The following is a 17,738-nucleotide window of genomic DNA, read 5'->3' as shown; positions in this document are numbered from 1 at the left end:
CTCAACTTGCATTGCATGTTTGCATCCTACATTCCTGTGTAATGCAGTGCAGACACAGGAATATTGTATACACGTAGCATTGTTGCTTTCTGCGGTTGTTAAATGCAATCCCAGAGGCAGAGTAACAGTGAAACGTAGCTTCGGTTATATTTCTCTGTGTGTGTTTGTCTGCTTTTTATGTGTGTAATTTCAGTTTAGTTGATTACTTATTTGAACTGTATGTTGTCATTTTGTTTTTTTAGGAATTTATTTGCTTGAAGAGACAACCTAAATGAATAAGCAGACTCTTTTCAGTCTTCTTTTTTTTACGCGCAATGCATGTATGTGTAAATTGTGTATTCTTATTGTGGCGATATATACATTGAGTAATTCTTTTGAGATATGCATATGCACAATTCTTTTTTTAAGACAAATGATATTGTGTATTCTTTTGTCCCTGGTTATTTCTTCCACAAGAACTAAAGGACTTTTTTTTGGTCTTTATAGTTTTGTACCAATGTTAGTCAATATTTTTCTATATGCGTCTATGCCTTTTGCCTATTCCCCATGAATATGATTTAGTTCTTGTTTTGTTGCTTGCGTTCTTTTTTTTTCTATTGTACTGATTTTGGTTTTACAATCCAGGAGATATTTGCTTGTGCTAAGCTATATTCTTACATGTTAAAGGAATATTAGAGTGTCCCATTAGGTGAATCCGCTGGCTAATGAGATGCACATGTGTATAAGCTCACAAAGCAACACAAAGGGACATAACTGAATAACACAAAGAAACACAAATAAAAGAACACGAGTAGAGCATATCAAAGAACACAAAGAACTCAAAGGGAGATCTGCTGCAAAAGCAGATCAAAAGAGTTCAATTGCAGCTGAATCAGGGAAAGGTTGGTACCTTGATTATTCAGTTTTCCTTACCCCAATCTCCTCTCATCTAGATTCATCATGGTGGCGTGTGCCTGCCGTCGTGTTTCTGTGATGGCAGAAAACGTCGCGGTGCCCACTCTTGCTTTTTTTTTTTCTGGTTTCTTTCTTCCGATGCAATTTGATAGCTGCGATGCAAGTCAAACACAAGTTGATTTTGGGCTTATATGTGTTGATTTGTAATGTTTTATGTTTGGTTTTCTGGTTGGGCTTTTATCCTCTGTGTCATTTTGTTCTTTTAGTGTTTTTACGCTTTATTGCAACTGATATTGGATATTGGGCCGTAATATGAAACTAATTGGGCTTTTTTACCCGTTAAGGTAATTGGTGGGCTGAACTCTAAAATCTGAAAGATTTTTTCTTGGAATATCATTTGTTTTTATTCCTTTTTGATGTGTCAATTTTTCATTGGTTGTAGATTTGATAGATTTTGTTTTGTAAAATCTGTCGCTAGATAGGTAGACAGTCCCTTTTATAATCACTTGGATCCATGATGAAGGCAACTCCTATTCGAGTACGTAGATGCATACACGAGTACATTCCTACAAAGAATAGACACGCGCGTACGTAAAAACTCTCTACCTCGGTAGTCGTAAAAGTTTCGATGCAAGATCATGCGACACGTACAACACCGAACCTGAGACGTGATGCGAGAACGACATGAGCACGGCCACTCCACGAGCGCCTGTCCTACAAATCGGGACCGCTTGTGCTCGTGCATCCTCTTGCTCTTGGCGCGCACATGATCCAACCTGCCTCTCCAAGGAGATCTCGCGACGCAACAGAATCGGCATTGGGCTCCAGGCTCCGCGACGATGTGCGGTAGCGCTCTGACTCTGATCAAGATGCGCTTCCTATCCAAGCCGGCGCCGGCGGATGTCACGGACCTGGGCTCGTACGCGTCGCGCCGTCAACGCCGTCGGACTCCTCGTCGGAGGCGACGTCGTCATCGTACGAAACATTGTCCTCCTTCTCGTCGGGGTCGACTGCGCCGCGCCGCGCTGGCGACCTAGTAGTTGATGTCGGGCGCGGCGGCATGGGGGTTGGCGGCGGCACAGCAGATGCCGCTGCTGTTTGCGGTGACGGCGGGGCTGCGCGAGGAGGTGCGGCAGGTGTGGGTGCATAACTTCGACTGGGATATCAAGCTGATCGAGTCGCTCTTGCCGCGGTTCCAGTACGTGGTCGTGGACATCGAGTTCCCGGGGACGGTGCACCGACCTGCGTTGCTGTTGTACATGCTCACGGCGGAGAGGCGTTACTCGCTGCTCAAGGCGAACGCGGACAAGCTAGAACTCATCCAACTCGGCCTCACGCTGTTCGACACAGGGTGCCGGCTCCCGGATCTTTGCGGCTCCACACGGTACGTGTGGGAGTTCAACTTTTGCGAGTTCGACGTGCGACGCCACCGCCACGCGCTGGAGTCGATCGCCATGCTGCGGACCAAGGGTGTCGACTTCGACCGGACGCGCGAGGATGGCGTCAATGCAGCGGTGTTCGGGCCGCGGCTGCGCAAGTGGCTGCGTGCCGACGTCATCACGTTCAGCGGTGGCTACTTCCTGGCGTACATGGTCAAGATGATGTTTGGCACTGGGTACAAGCTGCTTGCCACGGCGGCGGAATTCGAGCGCATTGCGAAGGTGCTCCTCTAGAGCAAGCTCTTCGACGTCAAGGAGATGGCGCGGTATTGCCCGAGCGACCTCCGCGGCAGGCTAGAGAGCATCACCGGGAAGCTCAAAGTGGCGTGGGCCGTAGGCGAGGTGCACTAGGCCGGCTCCGACAACTTGCTAACCTGCCACACATTCATGAAAATGAGGGAACACTACTTCAACGACGATGACAAGCTGACGAGGGTCGCCGGCATCTATTGCCTGAGACGGACGACATGGCCTTCAACGACGGTGGCGGCAGCGGAGGCATCCCCCGCCACAACAACCGCAGCCGTCTCTCGCACATGTCCTACTCCGGCGAGGATGGCCGTGCTCAGGTCCCCGGCGCCGGCGGCGATCTCCCGATGGTCACCTTCACCCGTCACACCTGCTCCGGCTGTTATGTCAGCTACTCCCGCGGTGACCTCGATAGCGAGGTCGGCAACAGCGACGACTTCTCGCCAGACCATCAAGAGTTCCTCAGCTACCACGTGCACATCCTGGCGACCCCCGCCAACCAGTCCATGGACCTGGCCATCTCCGTGCGCATTGAGGAGCAGTACGTCTCCAACTCACTCTTCATCGGCTGCATGATTATTGAATTTTGGTGCTGACGGTGTGATATTGGTATGATTACTGAATTTAGCTAATGTAATTTGAGTTCGGTTCCTATCTACCGTTGGTGTTAAAGGGAGAACTGCGAGGAGCCAACCCTAGTACGAGAGGACTTGCACCAAATATATCATATTGTGTTAGAGTGCATCAATGCTTTCGATTGGTTTGCTGATGTTATTCGATTTGCTTTTGTGAGATGATTGTAATATGGTATGATTACTGAATGCTTCCGATCATACTATGTGAGATGATTGTAATATAGTATGATTACTGAATGCTTTCGATTTTCTTATGTGAGATGATTGATTTTTTTTTTGAAAAATAGCAACACTGCCAGTTAAACTAATGAACCAGTACTGATGATCAGTATTAGTGCCGATTTATAAATCAACACTGATAATCATGAACTATCAGTGCTGAGTAATCAGTATCGGTTAAAAAATTCAGAATTTATAGCGTTTTTGAGCCGGTACAATGACCTTTTCTGTAGTAATGCATGATACACACCTGTATGCATGCATGCACGCATTCTACACCAACAACTGATTATCGTCACCATTAACCAGCAAGAGCACGCATGAAGCAAATTAAAACTGCAAGTTTATTTCCGATCGCCATTGGACTGTTTATTCCATCGCCATCTACAACCATCCATGCATCCATGAAGCACTATGCATACAACTAATTCCTGCGTCCATGGACGCAGCGCCATTATTGCTGAGATCAATCACTTCTCCTGCCTACCATGGCCCTGGCCTGCTGGCCATTGCCCCGAAATCGCAAGATCCACGACCGAAGGCGTCCATGGTGCTCGCGTCCGATCGGTAGTGCTTCTGCGTGAACTCGAGGAGCTCACGCTACGTGTAGTCCGGGTACGCATGAGGGCGGGCGGCGCCAGAGACGAGCACTTCCGTCGGGCGGACGACGCAGTCCAGCTGCGGGTTGAGGAAGAAGGTGAGCGACATGCATGTGGCACAGCTGTTCATGACGGCGCGGTGGAGGCAGCTGGCGTGGCGCAAGTCGGTGAGCGCGGCGAAGGTGTCGCCGATGTTGATGACGAACGCGTCCGTGCGAGGCCGCACGTCGTGGCACGCGCCGTCGGTGAACACCTGTAGCCCACCGTTGGTGTCCTGGTGCTGCACGATCAACGACGTCGGGTCGCGGTGCAGGCTGCTGACACGACTGGTAGTGGTTCAGCCGCATCGGGGAGTCGTCATCGGCGAAGAAGCCGCGAGGCACACCGTGGTCCAGGCCTAGCGCCGCTGCGAGTACCTCCATGATGTCCAACACCAGGCACGTCATCACGTCGCAGTATTCCTGGTACTTCCCAGCATTCGTGCAACACACGTAAGATTACTCCATTTTCTCACAGGGATACAATATGTATTTACGAGAATAGTACTATATATATATACACACACATAATGTTATTCTACTCGTAAGGTGTAGAATACTATTCCATCGTGCTTGTATCGCTGCCCCCGCTTCCCGTCCCCGCCCTCAGCACCCGTGCCGCATGGGCCCATGCCACGTGGGCCTCATGTCGTGTGGCCCCGCCGTACGCGCCCTGTGCTCGCTTGCACCGCTCGCGACGTGTCAACCCTGCCTCCGCACCCTGGCACCATCTTCACTCGCATCAACTACTAAAAGCTACCAAAACTACTAAATAATTTAGAACTACTAACAACTATTGAACAAAACTATTAACTAAAAACTACTAATACAACTGACACAACTGATAAATACTGACACTACTAATAAAACTACTAAACAATTTTACTATAATTTTGAACTATTAAGCAACTACTGACACTACTAACCAAAAACTACCGACGCTATTAAAAAACTACTAACAATTACTAACACAATTGACACACTATTGAACAATTTTACTATTAATTTGAACTACTGAATACTAAACTATTGACGACTATTGACACTATTGAATATTTTTTCTATGACTTAAAGCTACCGGACAAATACTAACATAACTAATAAACAAAACTACTAACAACCACTGAAGCATCCGAATCATAGTAAATTTTCACACTTCTACTCGAAAACATCCAAACATAGTAAAGTTTTAAACCATAGTAAATTTTCAACCCATAAAAAATTTACTAAAGATCCAAGTTATACTAAATTCTCATACTACTGACAACTATTAAAACATCCGAGTTATAGTAAAAAATTACACGAAAGCATACAACCTATAGCAAAACTACTATGCTTGAAAGCATCTAACCCATAGCAAAATTACTAAAGAATCTAAGTCATAGTAAATTCTCACACTACTAATAGCTACTGAAGATCCGAATCATAGCAAATTTGTATTTGAAAGCATCCATCCCATAGCAAAATTACTCAAGAATTATTAGATGATAACTACTGAATAATTATTGAAGAATTACTGGATGATAGGTACTAGACAACTACTGAGCGGATGACATAGGACGAGCAACACGTAGCCTACGCGCGTGCACGGGGTGAGCGAGCTGGGTGGCCACGTGACACGCGTAGGCTCGGCTGGCATGTGGCCACATGGCGCGGTGCAGCTAGCGGCTACAGTAAGTGATGGGGAGTAGGTTGGTCTGGCTGCTACAATAACCAGCGGGGGTGGGTTAGCCTATATGCTACAGTAAATGGTGGGGAGGGAAGTGGGTTGTATTGGTTTGTTGTCTTGGGTGTTAGGTCCTAGGTGTAGAATATTATAATACACCATATATGTATAATAACATACATACACATATATATATATATATGTTGGGATCACCATCAAGAACCCCTGACGTCTTCTTAGCTTCGTTAGTCTAAACCAAGGACCATGAGGCTCAGTACCCCTCTGGTATCCATACCTCAGGAGGGGTACCAGAGGCCATGCCTTTAGGGCCCTCTTGACCACCGGAGCCATCAGCTCTTTAGGAAGATTAACCAGGAGGAGGTTCGCAGGTCGTCCCCACTTGTAGCAAAATTATCGACATTTGATACCAATCAAGTGGTGACCACCTAACACGCTGATATAAGTGATGGCCGTCTAACAAGCTAGTGGAGTATGGCATCAGAATAAACGATCAACTACTAAGATAACCGCCTCACTAGTCGTAGCTATGAATTACGGGACTGTCCCTATACCTTATGATACAGTAAAGAACCTGTATCTCTATCCGTCTTATTTGGGCATATTTGTACATTCACAATATGAATATCAGTATAAATATAGACATTTGGTCACTAAGCTAAAATGGCATATTTCCTTGGAAACGCGTGGTGTTCTATCCATTTCTATTTTTCCTTCAAGCTTGAGTCTTTTCATTGAATTAGTTCTCACCACATTTTGTTCGTGAAAGATATTTTCTTTCCACAAAAATTAGTTCTTATATATATATATATATATATATATAAAAGAATCAACTAGGTTCAAAACTATATTATGCATGGTACGAACAAAAAATCTCCATCAGTACTTGTCAACGATTGGTTAGTCAATTATACGGATATTTGTATAAAGTAAGGGTATTTGCTAGTCTTAACGTGTGTATCGAAGAAAGAGGTATGAGTTTGTATATAGGTTTGTACCCCTTAAATAATAAGTCTATATCCTGCTTTCACTTAATTAATTTTAGAAAAAAAAGTTACAATCAGGATTTATCTATATCTAATCTTAATGGTTTCTCTTATGTTTTAAGTTTTGAAACTCTTGTTGAATAAATTTGTTATAATATGATTTTATCGTGGATCTCAATAGTTGTTTCGGGTCATATCTGATTAGATTTATTATGTATTGTTTATCCATCCTCTTACTGAAAATGTAGGAATTTCACACAAAACAATTCAATCTTTTGTATGATCAGGAAAAAAAAACTCTCGCATTTCAAACCGAACGCATGGGGTTTTGCAACATTTGATCGCAGAGATAATACGCCCCATATATAGACTACTCAGGGAACGGATTTTTGACACGAATCCATTGACGTGGGCACCTACCCCATGTGATGGTACTATTTTTAGATACGGTTTGTGAACTGTTTTTATAAACGTTTAACGCAATTCGTTTGTGATATAAGGTCTATAAAAATAACCGATTTCTACATACGTAAAATAGACTGTTTGTGAAAATCTATTTCTATAAACGGTTCACTTAAGGAACCGTCTATAGAAATCGTTTTTCACAGGCAGCTCCTTAAGAGAATCACAGGCGGTTCTCTTAATGAGTTGCCTGTAAAAATCTATTTTCACATACGGTTCACTTATGTTTTTCACATGCAGTTATTTTAAGGAGCCGTCTGTGAAAAATAATTTTCTCAGGTAGTTCCTTAATTGAACCGCCTATGAAAATAATTTTTTTACACGTGGCGCACTTTAGCGTCCGCCTGTAGATAGATAGATTTTCACATACGGTTTACTTTAAGAAACCGCCTGTAGAAATAGATTTTATTAAAAAAAATAATGAGGATATATTTTTATTCCCTCCAGATTTCAACACATTTTCAAGATATATTTCAAACATCACAGATTTCAAAAGCATTTGAATCTAACACAAATCAAATATTTAACACAAGTACAATAATATTCACAAGTACAATATTTTTACATCAAAAGTCAATTTATTTCATAAGCCAATATTGCTAAGAGTCTTTCTCTCTCACTCACAAAGCCTCGGATGGCTAGCCAATTCGCCTTCGAGACCAAAGAATCTGTCACTCTTGTGGATTACTTCGTGCATAATAAACCGGTATATGTCACGTTGCATGTTTTGGATATCTTCGTCTGTGAGACAGGTGTTGGTACGTTTGATCATCCGTGTTTGAAATAAAAACACAACTAAAAGAGTTAAACACTACTAACAACGGCAACAGAACCAAATTAGAATGTGCAAGTGCAACGATGACTTATATCCTCGGGGTTCGTTTTGTACCTCCCGTTTACCCGAAGAAACTCATATTCACAAAGAACAGTATCGAAATCTTGCTTGTGGCACTTAAAAAAAACGCAATGTATTCGTTAGTTCAATAAGGCACTTCGTCATAAACAGTGAAAGAGGTGTGTTATTACTGGAAATTGTGTACGGACGACCATCGCATCCGGCTTGGCCTTATCGTGTATCCCACCTTTCGTTACGTACCACTTGTAGACCATATTCGAATGCTAATAAGTAATTGTCAATTCAGAAATGATTTTAAGAATTTATGTATGGGATTGTCTTTACCTCTGTATAACATCGATAAGATCTTAGTAGGATTTTTGGGGGAGATCGGCTAAGTCAAGGACCACGAGTCTACTCGACTTCAGCATCAATATTATACAAATAAAGTGGTCACTACATAAATCCTTATGTTAGGTTATTGATCGACCAATTAAGTTGAATACTTATGTTAGGTTTTTGACGTATCACACTTACTTACAGTTGTAGGCAGTTATGATGTAGTCCTTGTCTTGTATTTTTATCATAACCCTTCCTACGTAGGTTGATATTTCAAGATTACATGTTTTGGTCATTTCTCTTATGACCCTTGCTTTCTCCTTGTTATTCTTCCCCTTAATTTGAGGGTCATCAGTCGTAAACTTCACAACCAAGTTGGACTGGAAAATTCATTGCGGATTAATGAATCCGACCGGTAACTTCAACTTTTTCGCATCGTTAAATTGCATCCTATGGAACAAGTCATTAGTCATTAGCTTCTATAGCATACAGTGGTAGATATATGAACGTAGCGGTAGATTGTAGGCACTTACAAGCACCACATGCTTATGAGATTGATGTCGAGTTTGTCACGATCAAACAAAGCGTGCATGTCCTTAAAATCCACCATGAGATAGGAGTCTCCGCTTAGATTATAGAGAACCCCACGCGACATGCTCTCATGTACCATTCGTGAAATCTACTCATCTCCCATGGACCTTCTTGGAGTTGAAACAATGGCAGAAATGGCTTGCCATTCTCATATTTCTCAGGAATATCCAGTGTAGGCAAGAAATCCAACTGAGGGGTATTTCGTGTTTTACCGGTCTTTCGCGAGGTCGCCCTTCGCTGGAGATTTTAGAGCGGACGATGCCTTTGCTTTTGAGGATAGAAGCCACCTCTTCATTGGTGATGTTAGAGTCTTTTCGTATGGGGTAACCATGATAGGGACTCTCTGATACTCAGGTGAATGTGCCGAAGGCGCAAACGTTGGAGGCGGAGATGCCGGAGTTGCAGACGCTGGAGGCGAAGGTGCCGAAGTCGCAGATGGTGAAGCACGATACGAAGATGTCTGAGGCGGAGATACTGGGCACGGGGACGAAGGTGCCTGAGGCGGAGAGGCTTAGCTTTGGGTCGGAGGTCCCTGAGGCGAAGAGGGTTGACTCTAGGGCGGAGGTGCCTGAGGCAGATATGCTGGGTGCGAGAGGGCGGCCGTGACGCTAGCGATTGTGACTGATGATGACTGAAGATGATATCCCGTCTAGGCCACAGGATGAAGTTGTCAACAACATCCTCGAGAATCTCGATACCCTCAGGTGTGCTGATGTCTAGTTTGTACTTCATGAAAAGCGGTTGTACCGAGTCCACTTGTACCTTAGTGTAACTGGTCGGAATGTCTTAATTGTGAAATGCACAGCCTGGAATGGCCTGGCCCATGTCAGCCTCGACAGTGAAGTCTCCCTTGCTGACCGAAACATGTAGCATGCGTAGGGTAACCTCTGTGATATCATCCACAGGATATCTCTAGTTATCAACCTGCGTAGATCCGACGCTGCTTTGAAAGCCTGGGCTGGTTAGTTGATCTGTCAGCATTAATGCCGCCCTTTCCTTCTCCTTTTCATTCCACATTTTCATTAACTAGACCTTAACCTGTTCTTGTATCTCTTCCGCCAGGGTCTTCTTATATCTATTACGGGTCTTGTACTGGCCCGCAATGTCTGGAAATCTATGCTTTCAGCCCACTTTTGATCCGATACCGCGAGTGCAACCCGGGTGTTTCTTGTTCCCCAGGGCCTTGGTAAGCAGGTCATTCTCCCTATCGGGGTCTAGAGACCCTTCGTTAGCAACCCCTTAAATGGTCTGGGTCACTTCCATGGACTGGGGGCTCTTGAAGGATAAGTCCCCAGACTTGGTTCGTTCTGACCGAGCGTAAACCTAGTTCCTGCTTCGCTCCTCACAGTTTTCCAAAGGGTTGGGTTTCCTAGCCTGGGAGCCTCTTCTTCTTGCCTCCTCCATTCAGAAATTTTAGGGGCGTACCCTGACGAGCCCAGGTGATGGTGGTACTTGTTCTTCTTCGTAAGGTGCTTGAACAATTCACCCAGTTTGATGCCCTCGAGTGTGGTCTTCTGTCGGACAAACTCCGCCCATTGGTATGGCATAATCTTTCCGTATTTATTAAAGGGTACCAAGTTCTTCTTCACGAAGTCCTTATTTGGCTCACTCTTCGAGCCCCGGAAGCTCTTTTCCATGGTTTTCAATGCATTCTGTTTGGCGGCTTCCTCTGTTCCTGAGGGGAATCGGATGGTTCTCTTCAATGTTACCCACGGGAACTCCTTTGTCTCATCTGGCAGCAACTGCCAATCAGTTATATTGATTGGGACATACTCCTTGACTAGAAATCTGCAACTGTTATGGAATTTGGCACAGGCCTCACGAGGTGCAACAGGCTCCCCTTCAACACCGACTTGAGTTATTGTATAAGTGCCAGACGACAACTTGTTTCTTCTTCGCTCGCGTTGTCTTTGTTTCAGCGTACCCCCAAAGAGAACCAAAGTTTCGGGCACAGAGAGAGCCGAAGGTTATGGCGCAGATGATTGATACGAAGATCTTTTCACCCTCACCCTCTAGAGAGAAAAAAAAGGAGAGTTGACATAAACTACAGAATTATTCCTGAAGGTGATATGCCCTAGAGACAATCATAGGGATGATTGTATCACACGTCTATGTTCATGTACTACTAAATAATGTGTTATTTCAAGAATGACTATTGTTTACATTGATTGACAGGTATGTTACTTGTTCATGAAACTCTTTGTTTATATCATGATGTTATTCTTAGTTGATACCTGGTCGCATATCATTGTGATGATTTATAAGACCAGCACATGTATTGATTGATGATCACGTTTCATGGATCATAGGTATAGAGATACCAGGTCAATAATGTGGATATTTATGTTAAAGAACATGATGTTTAATAGACCCACGTTGAGATACTGCTGGGATTATTATTTATGATGTGCAATCAGTTGTTATCTTAAATGGTGTACTTGCAGGATCCTTAGACCTGATATCGTCATTGATTCCCAGAATGTGTAGTGGCATACTTTGAGATTGCCAAACGCTATTCCGTAACTGGGTAGTCATAAAGGTAGTTTTTGGGTTTATCATGAAACATGTCGTGGGGTATGAGCGATCAAGATGGAATTTTCCCCTCCTTGATAACGGGAGATATATCTCTGGGCCCCTCGAGGTAGTTGGATTAAGAAAGTGCATGATCATACCAATATGATTAAAGAGTTAATCATGATTGTCTGTGTACCAAGTAAAGGGGTACCCCGGCTAAACGGAACCCACGTGGGGCGCAAACGGCAAGGGGAACATCTCCTAAAAAATCTAGTCGGTCGATGAGCTATCCCGACCGAAGCAAAGTCTCTAGTGACCAATCTCGCCGCATCACACAAACCCACGACCAGCCCCCCTGGTCGCAGGACCTGATTGGACATTTGCCCGAGCAATTCTCTTCACCAGGCACCGGCCCCGATGGATAGGGTCGTGGACAGTGCAGGGGGGTGTGTCCCGTCCCGTAGCATTAAGGGCTACGGTGTGAGACTCTACAGGCCGACGTAGCGCCGCACGACAGATGGGATGTTATCAGCCATTAGCAGAGGCAAGTGGACGGGGACGACGTGCAGAGGCAAGTGGGCGAGAACGGTGCAGAGAGGCAAGTGGATAAGGACGGCGCACAGAGGCAAGCGGACGGGGACTATTAAATGCAGCAGGATAAGGTTCTACAGGCTAGACAAAGACGACGAGCGGCAACACGGTATACAATGCTGCCAGAGAAAAGTTGCATGCCCGGTACTACGTAATGACGATCTGAGATAGATATTAGAATGAGCAGAGGCCATCTGTGTAGAGCCCGCATGTTAGTTCTCTCTCTCCCTACTATATAAAGGGATGAAGACCCCGTTGTAACAACATGAGATTAGATCTGTCAATTCTCTAGAACACTGCTGTAACCAAGTGAGATCTACTATAACACAAAAAAACCAGGACGTAGGGTTGTTCTCCTCCGGAAGACCCGAACCTGTATAATCCCCGGTGTCCCAAAATCCTTCGTTTACACGAACAGACACATTTTCTCCCTGAAACACCGTTCACGTACCCACCGACACAGCCCGGAATCACTGTCAGGGATTTACCCTCGACAATGATGAATCCACTATTTGATCGAGTGAATGGTCGGGCTATCACAAGGGTGGCACGTATCTCGCCTTGAGCTTGACTGGTATCGTAAGGTGAAGGGATCGGTGTATGTGTATATCAAGATTCAGCTGATATGATCTTTTATGTATACTCGGGAGTTAACATGTCCTGCTAGGGATCGCTATTGATTTCAGTTTGGAAAGGGTTTTTAAGTCGTAGCCTTTGTACATGAACCTAACGGGTCAGACACTTAATGGGTTGGAACAAAACATGCGAATTGGACTTTGTTGGTTTACATTTCAAAGATTAGAAAATTACGACCGTCTAGCTATTTGTTGCCAGATTTTCAGGGCCTACATCTGTTGGATTTTTCCACCGTTCGATGCGTATCCAGCAACCCAGATCTTCCCCATCGTACATAACCCTCATCCACCTATCCCTTCATCCCCGAGCTTTCCAGATGCAGCCACCGCCACCATCACGACTCGCATCGATGCCCGCCGTCGCCCCCACCTTGCGCACCACCTCCCATCGCCTCACTGTCACCATCCCCAGATCTGGCGTGGCCCACTAGGACCACCTCCGCCATTGGCCCTCCCCCCTCCACCCCCTCCATTCCCTCTTCGCTGGAGGTAGATCCCGTGCTCCCTCGCCTCCCGACTGGCTCCGGCGGCGCTATCGCCGCCATCGCCGCCTCCCTTGCGAACCGCTCCTTCGTTAACCTCTATGAATCTCGATGCCCCCGCCCGCTAGCACCGCCAAAACGTCTGTCCACTGCCCTCGCCACCTCACCGTCCCGCCTACCGCCGAGCCGACGGCCTCCCTAGAGCTCAAGTCGACAACCTCTAGATTCAAACTTGACAACCTCAAAACCCTAACCGAACCCTAATCCTAACCTCGTATTCATAGGAGAAGACAAGGTGCTCGCCGGAGCCGCGCGCTCGCTCACTTGCTCTAGAGGCCTAGACGCCTGGATACAGCTGGCTTCGATGGCCTAGCCGTCTCGTCTTCAAAAGTTCCGAAACCCGCCGCGAGCGCTACTAACCCCGCTCTCCCCCCAATTCCAAGAAAAGAAAAGAGAAGAAAATCCCAAATCCTCGCCGGCCGCCGCGACGCCGTCGTTGCCCTAACGCGCGCCGACGCCGTCCGCCGTTCCGCCCGCCCGACCGGGACCCCTCCGCCCGCCCCCGCCCCGGCCGCCGGTAGCCTTGCCGCGGTTTCTTGCAGCGGGGAGGTCGGCGGCGACTACGAGGAGGACGCGGAGCGCATCGCGTGAAGGGTGCGGCAAAGCAGCAGCCGCACCACGCGCACCGCCGCTCCGCCTGACCGGGAACCCTTCAACGCCTTGCCTCCGGTAATCTTGACGCAGCCACGCCTTTTATTGCAACCGGCGGCGACTGCGAGGAGGAAGCGGAGCGCGTCGCGGGACACAACGCGCGCCGACGCCGTCCGCTGCTCCGCTCCACCGGAGAGTCACCTCCGCTTGATCCCACTCCGCCCCGTCGACGCCGAGGACCACCGAGCCGGCTTCCGCCCCGTCCACGCCGACCTGTTGCGATGGGGAATGCGGCCTTCCAGAGGAACGGCGGTGGCGCTGGAGCCACCGATGAGGAGAACTCTTTGGCTACCGCAGTTGCGGATGCGGCTGCGAGGGGCGCCAGGCAGGCCATCATTGACGCGGTCCACGAGGCTCAGCAAGAAGGCGCGGTGGGAGGCCAGGAGATCGACCCAGAAGCTTTGGTGGCCGCTGTGCTGCCCCTTTCGCGTGCTCAGGCCGCCGCCGCCGCTGGCGCGAAGCGCGGTATCGATGAAATGGTGCGGGATCTTGAACCTGCCAACCGATTTCCATACGATCTCAAGAGGCTGAAGGTTGCGGCTGCCTCTGCAGCCAGCGCGGGGGTGAAAGCAGCCGTACTGATGACGGGGCAGCAGGCCATGGGGGTAAGCTCAGAGGCTTGATTGTGTAAACTTTTTTGGGGGGGTTATTCCATTATAACTATATGTTTCTGATCAATTTCAGGAGATTGACCAGGACACGGCAGCAGCAGCAGCAGCTACTGGGGCTTGGGTAACCTGCTTCTTCTCAGTACAGACAGGTCTCGTCGCGGCCCCAAATGTGAGTTTCTGAATGAAGGTGCATGCATGATGGATTGATGGATATCTGTAGATGTGGAGGCTGCTTTTCGATGAAAATAATCCTATGAATTGGATTATACTGGAAGAACAAATGCCAATTTAATGGGCTGCGTGCCTGCATTTCTAGTCTCCCGAAAATTTCAAAAAGATATTTAGTGCTCTGGCCTCCCAACAATGACGGTGATTGCGGCTCTGCCGAACTTAAACGATTCTGCATGTAGGCAAGCTTTGTGAACGAATAGAATAAATCTAATTACATACGTTTCAATCCATTGCACGAATATATTGTTCGATCCTGGCTTGGCTCTAGGACAGTACAATTTTTAGCTCTTTACTGGTGGACTCTAGTCCCATTAAAATTGTATATTTGGCTGATTAGAAGAGAGAAACAATGCACAGGACTTTAATGCCCTTGAGTGCAGCATTGGCCGAGCTCGAGTTCTTGCGCCCGCACTAGTGTGACATCAAAATCCTACCTCACCTGCGTACGTTATTGCTAGCGGTCGATGTTTAGGAGGCTGCTACTCAGCCTGGAAACGGTATTTCACTGTTCCATAGTGTCCAGCAGCAAAGCGCCACAGTACAGTGCAGTCTCCACCAATAAAGCCATACTTTCATGGTGTCAAACAGAAGATGGCGCAATACTTGAGTCTCCAGGAGCTAAATTTGCTTAATGAAACAGTATATGATATCGACGTTAAGCTTTCAAACCTCTTTGAAATGTTGGGTTGTGTAGAGCTATCTAATGAATCCAACTTTTGAGCTTTTTTGTCATAGTTAGAAGCCCAGAAGTATCTTTTGGACTCTAAACATTCATATGTTATCTTTGTTATTTTTCTTGTATGCCTTATGTTTCTTGTCGGAAATATCCTACCTTTTTATGTTCCTTATGTATTTTTATTATGTTTCTTGCAGGCTAGCAAGTATACGGCTTTACTTGGGCCTATGTTTGGGGGGTCCTTTCCCACATCTGCTGCGGCCTACCACTTGCTTAGTACTCACTCAGATATTGTGAAACTCTGTGGCTTTGGTGGAATCACTCTGGGTGTCTTTGTGATATCGTCTGGTTTGGCTGCTGGTTTTCTAGGCATATCTCCGGGATCAGTTTGTTACACTCGGTTTGCTACCCTTGCAGCACTGGTCATTGTGTTGAGCCTTTTCAGTTGTGCGCTATATACAATCTTCCATTCACTAGTGTACAAGATCACATGTGCAATCGTATGTGGAGTGACGATCGCTATTTTCATGTTCCTATGGTTGTATTTTGGATGGTAGCTGGTAAGCATTCCTAGATATATGTAATGTTCAATTTAATCTTGCAGCTATCTTTTCTTTGCTAATTTATATGATTTTTCTTGCAGATGTTCTCTTCTTGACATGTCTCCATTATGCAAGCTTGCAGAGCTGATTGTTGTGCGAGTGGTCAATGTGGAGCTGATTGTATATTCTTCCTGATGGATTCACATACGATGCTCAGATCTTGGCTGGGCCATTTTTTGGTAGTTTTAATCGTACATATACTGTGACGTTGGAAGTCAGAGATGTATATTCTTCCTGATGGCATGATCCGTTTTACTCGTGTTGCTGAGGATCTTGTTGTGCTGGGTCATTCTTTTTTACATTGGAGACGTGTTTCATTGTTCATAACCTCCAACATGGAACTTGCAAATTTTGCACGTGAATGAAATATACATATAATGATTTGGTACTGCGATGCTTGAGTATTGCTTCGTTTATCTGTATCTATTGATTATATAATCTCATAACTTTAGGCAAAAAGCTAACCATTTGTTGTTTTTTTTGAAGCCACTAACCATTTGTTTTGAACTATATTATGTTCAGATGGTGATTTTTTCAATCACTTCATGTTTTTTTTTATGCGAAATCAGTTCATGTTGATATATTGGTGATGAATCTGCCGATAGTAATTAATACCATCATGCTTGCCTTTTTTTTTCTTTTGGTTACTTGTTTAAGTTAGATCTATCACGCGTCATGCGTCATGATGTGAAGGAACCCTCCGCCGCAGTTGAAACATCTCACTATAGAAGAGGAAACACGGTATAGTTAGTCTCACGAGACCAACTGGCGATCTAAAAGTACTTTTCATATAGCGGTAACTATCAGATTTTTGATTATTTGACCGCATATAAATAGTTTGTTCTAACATAGCATCTACTCTTGAGTTTTGACCCGATCGAGTTGATACATATTATGCCGGTCTAACTTGCACGCTAATCCAGTAGAGGTCCGGACAATGGTTGTATCCAGTAGTTGAGGCTCGGACAATGGTCGTAGACGTAAATGCCAAGGTAGGAGAACACCATCGACAGCAGCGAGAAAAGCATAATCAGAACTGAGCACACGATCACCAAGGTGAGATCGGGCAATAAGTCAGGGTGCATTGCGTTGTAGATCATCACGCTCCCAAGGACCAGGGTCGAGATGCATAAACCCCCCTGAAAATTGACCGAAAACGCATGCAAATTCGATCAGATACCCCAGAATCAATTAAAAAACGCATGCAAATCTCCTGCTTTTTCGTCAAAAAAAGAAGATACCCCAGAACCAATATAATCAATCATCATCGTGCATCGATCTTAAATCTTAGAGAATTACCTGAGGGGCGAACATGAAGTAGCGGAGGCGCTCGATCCTGTTCGCCTCCCGACGCTCGTCGATAGCGTGCTGGCGGTGCTGGAATATTGGGAGAAGAGGCCGAGGAGGCAACGGAGCGCGTCGTGCCCGGCGGTCGTCATCCACGACGTGGATCTCGAACTCGGGCTCCTGCATCGGGTGGTCGGGGTCGGGGTCGGAGTCGGAGCCGGGATCGCCCGCCATGCTGCTGGACGCCGCCGGACGGCCGTCGTCGACGGGGAGCGAAGCCTTTGTCATCGCGGAGAGTTGAGGATGCGGCGGCCAGGCGCGGCTCATCGCGTCGTCACGTCACGTATTTTGGCATGGATGGGCGCGACGCGTGCAAATATATATCCGTCCGTCCCCTCTTCGTGATGGCCTCGGACTCGAACTCGAGT

At 46.2% G+C, this 17,738-nt stretch overlaps 1 protein-coding gene and 1 pseudogene across 1 annotated transcript; one reads left to right on the top strand and one right to left on the bottom strand.

Annotated features, from left to right (window-relative positions):
* LOC133890006 (uncharacterized) overlaps positions 1-17,738 on the bottom strand; it is a 68,960-nt pseudogene that overhangs the window by 38,428 nt on the left and 12,794 nt on the right.
* Positions 13,504-16,406, top strand: LOC133891139 (uncharacterized). Its single transcript, XM_062331863.1, has 4 exons — positions 13,504-14,508; positions 14,588-14,683; positions 15,619-15,981; positions 16,065-16,406. Exons 1-3 carry the CDS (start codon positions 14,125-14,127, stop codon positions 15,976-15,978), a joined length of 840 nt encoding a protein of 279 aa, XP_062187847.1. The 5' UTR covers positions 13,504-14,124; the 3' UTR covers positions 15,979-15,981; positions 16,065-16,406.

The sequence above is a fragment of the Phragmites australis genome, chromosome 14, assembly GCF_958298935.1.
Source record: "Phragmites australis chromosome 14, lpPhrAust1.1, whole genome shotgun sequence".
NCBI lineage: Eukaryota > Viridiplantae > Streptophyta > Magnoliopsida > Poales > Poaceae > Phragmites > Phragmites australis.
Note: the sequence above shows the minus strand (reverse complement) of the source record. Positions and strands in the feature narration are given on the sequence as shown.